At 39.0% G+C, this 11,696-nt stretch overlaps 1 protein-coding gene and 1 pseudogene across 4 annotated transcripts in view; both read right to left on the bottom strand.

Annotated features, from left to right (window-relative positions):
• gpcpd1 (glycerophosphocholine phosphodiesterase 1) overlaps window positions 1–2,373 on the bottom strand; it is a 15,821-nt gene extending 13,448 nt beyond the window's left edge. Inside the window, exons 1-4 of one of the 4 annotated variants that reach the window (XM_020603730.1) lie at window positions 2,353–2,373; window positions 739–827; window positions 492–582; window positions 277–361 (exon numbers count right to left, since the gene is read on the bottom strand). In XM_020603730.1, the coding sequence (XP_020459386.1) occupies window positions 277–361; window positions 492–582; window positions 739–802 (240 nt within the window). In that variant the 5' untranslated portion in view covers window positions 803–827; window positions 2,353–2,373. Of the gene's footprint in view, window positions 1–276; window positions 362–491; window positions 583–738; window positions 828–1,094; window positions 1,486–1,705; window positions 1,802–2,352 lie in introns of those variants that run through there. The other 3 variants (XM_020603728.1, XM_020603727.1, XM_020603731.1) reach the window with 3 other exon arrangements.
• Window positions 2,374–7,488: 5,115 nt separating this feature from the next.
• On the bottom strand, window positions 7,489–11,303 carry LOC109962184 (solute carrier family 23 member 1-like; annotated as a pseudogene).
• Window positions 11,304–11,696: the final 393 nt, after the last annotated feature.

The raw sequence follows: 11,696 nt of genomic DNA, 5'->3' as shown, positions 1-11,696 counted from the left end.
AGTCAGAGCAACAAAAACACCAGTGTCTCCTTCTGTAAAAGGTAAAAAGAGAATGTATCAGATGAAAGAAAGAGGTCATCACACCACAAAACATGCAACAATACTTTGATATGGACTTTCAATTTACTTTAACCTTGCACTTAACAATATCTATCTTTTTAGCAAGTAATTGTCATTGTCATGTCAACTCTTATAACATGATCTTTGACAATGGTCAGGTAATTATTCTGTCATTTTTAAGGCCATATTACTCTATAGGCCGATGATTCTGCTCACCTTTGACTCCAGAATGAAGGCTTTGAAATAGCGGTACTTGGAAACAGCTCCTTTAGGCACAGTGATTGCTGCAGTCCATGTATTTCTGTCAAGGAATCAACATACACATCAATATTTTAGAAGTAAAACAACAGCAAGAAAAGCAGACCATCCTTTGCATGTAACCACATACTATTGTTTAATAAATAAGGCATTACACACAAGGTTTAACATACTCATTATTACTATCAGGATGCAAGGTCACAGCTCTTTGATGGCTCCAGCTTCCCAGGGCTTCACAGCTACCAACAACTGCAATCACCTCACCTAAAAAGTTTGAGACAGGCCTGTTAACTCCTGTAAATTCAACAAACATGTTCAGTAAATGGGAAAGGTAGTACAATCTATAGCATCTATCTTTTGACAGTACCAAACCGAAATCTATGAAGAAAGCAAGCAATACAAATGCACAGTGAGCCATACCTGGGGACGTTTCTCCTCTGACAGTCAGGGTCACCTGAGTGGTCTCCATAGTTGACACCCGCATAGACAAAATTGGCAGCGTAAACAAACTGAAAGACATTAAAATGTGACATTTAATTACCTGATAACCAATAACACAATGTAGGCAATATACAGCACTGCCTACTCTAGTGACGTTGTGGTAACGTTAGCTAACTACTGTAACTAGTTAGCTTTACTTAAGTTACCGGTAAGCTGCCTGACTTACTGTACCGAGAGCTAACGTCAAGGTTCTGTGAATACGGGAACAAAACAGTTTCACAAGTGAAGCGAAGAAAACCGTAAACTAAACAAAGTAACGTTACAACTAATCTTACCGCCTTGGCAGCTATGACACGACTCTTGGCAGCTATGGCACGACTCTTGGTAGCCCGAAGGAAGAATTCACAGTGAATGTCACAGTGATCTGTCTATCCTCCTGACAGAGAGCGAGCCTGTCCAGCTGGTCCAACCGTAATCATCACTACCGTTAATCAAACGTCGATCGATATTAGCGTAACCTCAACGCAAACCAATGCTAGTGTTACGAAAATAAAAACGACACAATAATTACAAGGCGGCTAAAACTTCTTACGGAAATATATAGTCGTGTCAAGAGTATATAGCGATAATTAACCTAGCCCGAAATGACGAGTGTTTAATTAAGCTAGCCCGGAATGACGAGTGTTGACTGCTGACTAGCGTTATAACAAACATTGTGCTACTGGGGTGTTAAGTTAGCCAAAATAAAATAAAGTGACTGCCGGCATGTGATTTCAAAATAAAATATTTACTGGTAGACATGCTTGGATGTAGTAATAAGTGATATGGTTATAGGTATTGTGCTAGGAAGATGGTCTCAGTATTTTTTAAATCCTTAATGCCTCTCAGTCATAACACTGACAGATGGAGTCTAAATATTTATTCTCCTGTCACAGATATGTATCACCTTTATTTATTAGGTGCAATTTCCGTACTTCGTGTTGTGTCCCGCTGGCTACTAGACGGAGCTGGTTCCGCGGATATATGGCTGGTTCATACCGGCCTGCTCCGGATTTCTGTCTGTCAGATATGTTGCATTAAAGTACTTTCGGAAAAGCTATGACTAATTGATCGCATGTGTTCGACCCCAAATGTGGTTAACAAATAGGAAAAAAATCTCACGTTTTTAAAATATCATTGGGTCATGTTATAGGAACGGTTGACATAAAGTCGACACAATTAATAACTTCCAGCAAATTTGTTAGCTACAAACAACAAATATGATTCCTATTTTCCAATATGTTTGGCCTATAGGCTATTACAGAAATGTGAATTTCTGAGGTAAAATAGAGGTTAGCCTATAATATAAAACAGGCTACTTCTGGGTCCATTTTGCTATAGTTTAAGACCAAATCGGATTGTAATAATACGATAATTGCTAAATGATAACCAAATAACAAGCTGAATTTAATGGTGTTCCATACAGTACAGTGTAGGAGTTTACAATGTTACACATCAGCCGACTGTTTATTATTGGTCCCGACAGTAGGCTACAAGGCCGAACTTAGAAAACGACAGTGCATGGCAATAAGAACAAATATGAATATAGCCTACCGTAATCAGAAATTGATAAACCTGCACATTTTTAAATAGTCTATGACCTGTTTTATAGATGTAGCAGGCGTGCTCCGAAAAGAGGGGTTGTTTTAGGCACTGACGTCATGATCACCCCATCCTAGACTGTCGATTTAAAACATCTCCTTCACAACATGACAAAGATTTTGATAACACCCAAAAATAGAATTATTAGAAGGACCCTTCATGGAAAACGACCAGTGGCATGACTGAAATATGATACATTTGCAGTTTGACCCTGCCAGCCAAGAACATACAGTCAATAGTCAGGAACGAATGAAATATATACACTATTTCACGCTGCCTTTTATATCCTCTCATGCTGACATGTGCTAAACAGTTTAAATAGCCTACCAACAACACTTCTAGGAACACTCCTGATCCATTTTAAAATGACACTTGGAGTGCTCAGGTTTTATACCCATGACCAATAACAAAGAGCATTTAACAGCATTTCTAAAGTCTTTTAGTATACCACTCCATATTCAGATGGTTAATTTAAGGACAGGGACCGGTGCATGTGATAACTTATGCAACAGGATGATGTCAACTGCCTAGATGTCCAAAACCACTGTCGTGGTCATCATACTGCTCCTCTGCAAGTATTTGCACTGTATAGATTAACATTAGAATATTACATGTTGTGCTCAAATACATTTACGTAAGCACTGGGTGTAACTGTACTCTACTGGCTTTCTGGTGTCAACTAGGTCTGGGGTCAGTTCATTCTGCTGGCAGAAACCACTGCATCCCATAGGACTACAGTATATGAAGACTTTACTCCTCCTAGTTTTTCAGTAGTTTCTTTACTTGATGAAGGGTAAATCAATTGTCAATCAGACAACCTATCATTTTTGTGTGACTTCAGTATTACTTGACCTTATACAGTCTGACCAAACCAAGGCATCGTGCTGGCCTGTAGTAAGATACACAGCTTTATAACTGTGACAGTAACTTCTTGGTTCTCATGCTGTAGACAAGCAAAATCCTTACACCGTTAAAATGTAGAAACACTTTTCAAAATAATACTTTTTTCAGAATCATAAGAGCATTGTAATGCATTAGTGGAAATGTGATAGTTTTTTCTTAGTTTCATTATTATTCCTTTAAACACGTAAGTTGTTAAACAATGTAAATAATAAATAAATAATAAAAACAAATGATTTATCAGTTTTGGTTCAAAAATTAGGTTTTATGAGATAACTGGTAGTCATAATACCATGAAAGAATAATCTACTTTATTAACTTTGGCATTAAGCTGCCAGACTTAAAATCATAGTTTAATCTATAGCCCCCTCTATTGTTCAAATAAAAATACTACACTATGCTTTGGGTGAGAGTTGGATTCAGGGAAGCTTTGTTTTAAGGGTGGGTTAGGTTTGGAAAATGGTGTTTCTTATTGTGAGGCTCTAAAGATTTATGATGGCATGGCCTGAGACCCCCCTCTTTGTAGCCAAATAATGAGTAAACATCATTTAACATGTATACTGAACTTCTATATGAATGCTTTCCCATTCTTAGGCACATTTAATTGCATATTATTGACTGAATATATGAAATAGTATTTGATTACTGTACAGAGTTCTGTATGTAAATGGTGTGCATGTATCATATACACATATATACTGTACAATTACTATATGTCTGTGCATAGGTATGTACTGTATATGTTTGTATGCTGTATAGGTATGTGTGCTGTGCATATGTATATTGTGGATATTGGATAGTGTTGTAAAATATTATAATCCTAGTAAGACAGTGATGGAGGGTATAAAGGTACATAGCATGTTATGTTTTCTGATATTTCATGGCATCATAACAACCTCTTGTGTCCTGTTGCTTTTCTTTTCTTTTCTTTCTCTTCTGTCCACTCACCCCAACCAGTTGAGGTGGAAGTCTGGCCACCCAAGAGCTGGGAGGTTTGTTCCATTAAAGGGAGTTTTTCCTCTCCAGTGACGCTAAGTGCTGTTCAAGGGGGATTAGTTGGGTTTTCCTTATAATAGGGTAAGGTCTAGACCTGATTATGTAAAGTGCCCTGAGATAACTGTTGTTGTGAATTGGCGCTATTCAAATAAATTGAATTGAATTGAATTGAATGGAAAGAAGGGAATGGTATGAAACTTCGTCTGCTTGGCGTAATAGGTGTGATCAACATATAAAATGAAAATGGTTCAATTCACATATTTGCAACATCCCCCTGCATGTTTATATTACAAAGATACTGTTCAGGTCAACATAACAGGAGGGTTAAGCATATCACGCTTATCCTAGAAAATGTGCTGTCAGGGCTAGCACACCTTTGCAAGTGCAATTCCTCATTTTTGGCATGCAATAGGACTTTAATCAGGGATTAATGAATCCCTTTTGTTTTGGATAAAGGGAGACACTGGAGAGTATATAATGAGAGCAATGAAAATGATGAGGATTTTCATATTAGGATGGGATGTTCTCTATAGTAGGCTATCTTCATTACTTGTCTGACCTTGTTAATGAACACCAATGGGATCCCAGTGTCTCAGGGTGGGAAAGAATTATCTATTTGGCCTGAAAAAAATGCAGAAAAACTCTGCTCTGGGTGTGTGAAACATGGGAATTTTGCAGTGCTGACTTGCTACTAGAAGCATGTGTGGGCCCTGCTGAAAAGTTGTTGTTTTGAAATGATGAAAAAGAGAGGGAGAGAGAGGCATATGAAAAGAACAGAGAGAAATCATGAGTGACGAGAGATTGTAGGATTATGAATATTTCAGGTTTTTCTCAGCACCGCAGTGCTCTCTTTAGAAATTGCCTTCTAAACCCATGTACTTCTACAGTTGTGTAGTGTAATAGGTTGATCATCAATAGGAATTGCACTTGTGGACAAACACAACCACAATAATGCCATTCTAAATTATTCTCAGTGGTTCTGATCTGATGCTTAATATCACAATTTAGCTTTTATAATTATTTTGTATTTTGATAAAACACATCAATTCTGATTAATTCCATTTCAAATGGTACATTCTATAAATAAGGTGGACTTTACTCTGGACTAGAAGTCTACTACCTCTTTAGTACCTCTCGTCACTGACAAATTATGTTGTTGCTGTGTCAGTACACTACCGTGCATTTCCAACTGTATATTGCCAGAGCCTTTGTGTGTGTAAAAAATATGTAGAGCTCTCAAGTTTCCCTTTGTTAGAGTCTATGGAACGTCATATGTCAGTTAGAATTCTAGCCTATAAGGCATGAATGTGGGTACGGTGCATGATATTAGTTTGAATACATTTACTTCTGTGTGCAGTTATTGGATTTCTTTTTACAAGTATTTACCCTGGTTGTGTTTGAATAAATAAATCTGCAGCAGTGTGTAAAGCAGCCCCTCACATTTGCCTGCAGTGTGATTTTATCTACTGGTCATGAATACATAGTGTCATTCTCTCTGTTTCTGTTTGTCTCTCGCCTTCTTCTCCAAACTCCATTTGCAGTAATATTTATGTCAGAAAGATAAAGTTGGTATTTGAAAGCTTTCAAGAGCTTACAATACATCTCCTAAAGTGCCCGAAAGTGAGAGGACAGATAATATAATGTAGATTTCAAAGAGAGAAAATAAAAGCAATTTCTCATGGCCAGAGGCGGAAGAAAATACGGTGGTAAATTTTAAGCCATCCCTGATGAGAAGTGAATTGCTGAGTTATCCTTATCATTTTCTATTGAAATGTGGATTGCTGGCACAATATTGAATAAAACTCCAGTGTATTACTTTGCAAAACCCCCTTCCATAATACCCCTTACAAAATGAAATATACTCTAATGTGTTCTCTGTGATGAATGAAAACAGACAGCCACAGAAAGGTTGAGATTTTTAAAATGCAAATGACAATTCTGCAGCCTGTGCTGTTGTGCCGTCCTAAAAAAACAGTGTATGGCCAACTAGTAACCAGTGGTCAAAACAGACCTGATGGCTCTACTGATTCCATCATATCCCACCTGCTTGTCAAAGGTGGTTAGACAGAGGAAATGAATACAGAAAGATATGAAAGCATGGAAGGCAAAAAGAAAGGCTGAGGAACTGCGTTATCGCTGTTTGCGTTTGCAAAATGAAACACAATAAGAGCTAGAGGGTTGTTGTTGCTGTGGGTTTTTAAAGCAGCTGTCTGGATCAGTGTAGAGATAAGGCTGTGTGATAACAAGTTTATCCACTGGCAAAATTTAATTTCCTTTGAAACAGGAGAATGATGAGCATGTATTCTAGCTTTCTGTCTCTTGTGCGTGACCTGCTGTAGGTTAAGACTTCTGACTATGGTGAAGTAAGACTTTGATCCTTTAGTATTTCTCTTTAAATAGGCACTGGTGAACATGAAACTCCAATATTTTACTTACTGTAATTTTAAATAGAGATAATAGATAGTTATATGTAATTTAGCTTTTTTTTTTAAATTTGGCTTATGCTGATATTCACAAGATCTTATAAAAAGTGCCACAAAGAAAATGCATCCAGTGTAAAGATCAGAGCCAGTGAAGTGTATTTCTGAGACCCTAGAATAAAAAGAAACATTAGTGTGACTCAAAACAGATGTAAAATTTATTATATTATTACACCACCTCTAGTTCAGACCTTAAAGAGCACACTGATCAGTGACCCCAGTGCTGTGCTCATTCGCCTGGCTCTGTGACAGATCTCGGACCTCAGATTTGTACTGACATCTGTTGCCCTTCCATGGGCAGAAAGGGATGTAATGAACCCAAGACTGGGACGAGAGAGAAGAGGTTATGCCAAAGGGGAGGTCGTACGAATGTTAACACTTTGTAATAATTCTTTAGTATATTACTTGTGTGGTGTAGAAGATAATTATTTAAGAATGTAATTATGTAAGAATGTTAACACTGTTATAATTTTTTTAGTATAATACTTGTGTGGTGTAGAAGAGAATTATCTATGTAGAGATACTGCTTGCAAACCAATGATGTAAGATGATGTCATGGGGTAGGACTGGATAAGTCTGACTTCTTCCTACTCCATTCAAGCATGTACTAGGTATAAGCAAATTGATATTGGATTAGCATTTGTTGGATATGTGTAAAATTATGTGTGTTGACATATCAACTGTCTTTACATGCTTGAAAGAATAAATCAAATCAAATCAAATCTTCAATTCCCAGTGGTTGGCTAGAGCCTTCAAGTTGTTCTTTGTCCCAAGCTAAGATGCCACGCTCTTGACAAGTACCTGAATGGTATCACAAACACACACTTTTCTTTATTAAAACACACATAATTTACATTCACAGAATAAAACTACTGTATGTTTTTCAATATATATTTTATTCCATAACAATCTTCCATTTCAGCTTACCAGGAATTGTGTTATCAAGGAAGAAGCCAAGGAACCCTCCTACCAACATATGGGTGGTCAACAATGTGCGTAACACTTGATCCATCTATTTCACACCTGAGTCGTACACAAGGGAAAGATGGAAAAGTATCAATGCTTATAGTTGAAACATCTTCAGACTGAATGCAAGGTCTCTTTAGTTTGTGTCAAAAAGAAAAAGAATAGCTTCATGCCAGTTTGTAGTAGTTGAAGTAAAAGCTGTTAAAAACTAATAAAATGATCTGGTTGAATATACCTGTGTGGTAGGGGACTTAAGGCAGGACCCAAAGAAGATGTCTGGAGACTGAAGAGTAGCTTCAAATGATTCTTTATTTCATGCATGGAGAGAAATCATACACAACTTGACAGAAATAACAGAGTGCTCTGAGTTCTCTGAGTCTCTGGCAAAAGGGGCAGTTCCTTTATACCCAAGTAGTACAATACACATCCATTGAAACTCATACTGTTATCTTACATTATAACGACTTCCCCAGCTGCCTTGCTACAGCAAAAGGACAGCAAGACCTTGATACTGAGTGGGGCCGCCAGGTGCCTGGGTGCCGCACTCCCTTTTCCTTCTCACACAAGACACATTTATGAGTGCTGGAAGTAACTTCTGCAAGCTATGCAAGCTGAACTGATAAGCTTGCTCACGACTCATTAAAGCTAGCTGATAAGTAGTGCACAAAATAATTACAGGTCCTGAGACCATACATTTATGAGTTACACATTGTGGGTGTTTAAAAAAAAATCAAAACATCAATCTTAGTGTGAAGTGATCCTTTAAATCTTTGAACATATATTAAATTCAGAGTGAAGTGACCTTAAACATAATGACATACCAGCATCTGCTATGCTGGCATCCACACCTGTTTCTAGGATATCAGGATTCTTCATGATCCAGTTTGGAATGACAAGTACAGAAAATATGGAAAAACCAAAAACAAAGATATTCCTGGAGGAATTCATGTCTGTGGACTGAAAAATGAGATGTGTCAGGCAGGAAAACCCTAGTAACATGAGTAAAACAGTATTTGGAAATGAGTGTTTATCATTACCTGTAAGTTAGAAATTCCAGCAGCAGTTATGACTCCAAACATTATCAAGAACAGTCCTCCAATCACAGGGGTGGGAATGGTTGTGAGAATGGCTCCAATTTTTCCCAGTGTCCCCATCAAAATCATGAAAACTCCACTTAGAAGAATCACTGTTCGACTACCGACCTGTTGCCACACAAAAGCCACGCTATAGACTGTACAGGCAATTTAAAACATCAGTTAAAGTAAATAATTGAATGATGTGGTTCATTTTTGTATTTTGCAGTCAGTATGTTTTTATGACCCTCACCTTGGTAATACCAAGGGCTGCCACATTTTCACTAAATGAGGTGGTGCCATTGCCTGAGCCAAAGGCCCCAGCCAGTAAACAACCTAGCCCTTCTATTCCAATTCCCCGGTTAATGGCATGCCTGGGACAAGGAGGCGCACCCGACAGCCTGGCACATGCATGGTAGTCACCCACAGACTCTGCCATGGAGCATATTATTCCAGCCATAATGCCCAACACACCTGCCAGGCTCACAGCTGGCATCCCCCACTGACCTGGGTGGAGAGTCAAACTGGGGATTATTCAACATAAACTGTAAAACATCATTCAGCATTGTTTTGTTTTCATGTCAACTTACCCGGATAAGGAAATGTAAAGCAGGATGCCTCATTCACCACATTTCCCTTCACATCAGTACAGGCCAGGTGGCCATACTGAGCTGGATCAGATGGCAGGACATCATAGATGGTGCGGAGGTATCAGACTAACCATGAGGCCGCAATGCCCAACAAAATCTAATCAATATCATTATCAATATCATATCAGTGTCAGTGTGCTGCATGGGCAACAAAATATAGATTGCAAATTACAGTGTAATGAACTCTGAAGCAGATTTTTTTTTGCCAAGCCACATGCTCTCACTGAATCTCACAGTATCTGAATGTAAAGTATCTGGAGTATCAAGGTGTAATGACTTTACAGAAGACATACGGGCATGTTCTGGAAGATAAAAAACTTTGAGGTGTGCAGTTTCTTGGCTTTGCTGTATGTAGGAACAGGGATTGGTATATGACAGAGGTACTGGGAGAACAAGATGATCAACACTGTGGTCCTGCATATAGAGAAGAATGGTTATTAGCATGGTCACATGAAAATTATAGACTGATATATGAAACAGGTCGGTGATGACCTGTCCACTGGCGAAAACTCTGGACTGTCATATCTCATGTAATTTTAGTAGTCTATTGTTAAATCTGCAGCCAAATAACATATTTTCATGCATTAAAAACATTTCCCTTCCAACTGGTCAAAGCGGCGTTCACCATGACAGTGAGTAGATACATACATAGCCGAGATTCCTCAGTGGCTACCAGCCTTCTCTCCAGCTGTGTCATACAGTGACAGGCCTATGAGAGACACAGTGGGTGCGATGGTTAAGGGGCCAATGAAATGCATGAGGTAACCAATGAGGCCAGAGAAACCGACCAGGATCTGGAGGACAGAGGCAACCATAATAGAGCCCTGCAGCTGAGGACGGGAACAAAATAATGGAGGTCATTAGTACTGGTGTTAAAACTCTGTCTCTGGCTGTAACAACAAACATGATTGGTCACTTCCTGGAGCAGAAGCCACATGAGTTCACTGAATGAATTATGAGATCAACAGAAGTGATGCTACTTTGCTTTTCAAAGTTGTGAATGCAGTGTTTGGTGTGTTGGCTTACTGTTCTCATACACGTCTGCCACACTTTTATGAAGACAGGTGAGGAGTTGTTGACCAGACTGGCATTCTGTGTCCAAACTGGGCACCTCCATTCTGACGTGGACAACAGGGCCAACGCAGGTGTCACTAGAGCAAATGTACCCCCCTGTAGGATGGGAAGCCTACAAAGTATGTTAGACAGATCATTTCATGAGAAATCAGTTCATTCAATGCAAAGCAATTAAAGAATGCTTTGAGTTATATGCTCATGTCTGCATGTTAATATGCTGATGTTTAGCAGCTATACTTGTATGGTTGTCACCTCACAATAAGAAAGTTCTGGGTTCGAGCCCAGACTGACCTGGGACCTTTCTGTGTGGACTTTAGATGTTCTTTCTGGATGCTCTGGCTTCCTCCCACAGGCCAAAGACATGCAGCATAGGTTGATTGGCAACTTTAAACTGCTCCATAGGAGTATGTGTGTGGCAGTTTATCTACATGTCAGCCCTGTGAAAGACTGACGACCTATAAGTGGTATAGATAATGGATGGATGGTTGTATGCTATTGATGAATGGAGCTTTAAGGCTGTCTTCCATAAAGTGATGTAAATAAAAAAGCTGTAGCAAGTGTACCCAACAGTTTTTCCGTACAGGATGGTGAATGATGGAATGAACTTGGCAGCATCTTTCTGACCTGACACCGAAGGTGACCTGCAGCAGGGTGCACAGACCAGAGACGAAGAAAATGGTGTTAATAAGGTGGGTCTGAGTCAAGCTGTCATGTTGAAGACACAACCCCTCTGAGAGAATGAGAGCTGGTGATGCTGAGTACATTTAGAAAGAAACTAAAATAGGCCTGCGTTATGTGTGTTTTACATGAATAAGTCTTTGTACTTACATCTCCTGCTGTCAATAATGCCTGTAACATCATCAGGACATGTGCAGCTCATGAGCTATATTCATGTGTTATTTTATGCTCTAATTATTGTGCATGGATTTAAATGAGTCTGGGCGCGCACCTCCCTGAGTGCAACGCTGGTCGCTGTGTGAAAAGTTGGTATGGGAGAGTGTTGATGAGAGAGAGGCTGCTGAACTGAAGATAGGCTACTGCTCAAAGTGAATGTGTGCGCTACACTCACTCCAAGCTGTGCAGGGGTCACATTGTTACGAGAAAATACAGTAGCGTATGTCCTTACACGGAGATAATACAGTATGTCATAATAAGAA

Source organism: Monopterus albus, unplaced genomic scaffold (assembly GCF_001952655.1).
Source record: "Monopterus albus unplaced genomic scaffold, M_albus_1.0 scaffold62.1, whole genome shotgun sequence".
Lineage (NCBI taxonomy): Eukaryota > Metazoa > Chordata > Actinopteri > Synbranchiformes > Synbranchidae > Monopterus > Monopterus albus.
This window is presented reverse-complemented; position numbering and strand designations above follow the sequence as displayed.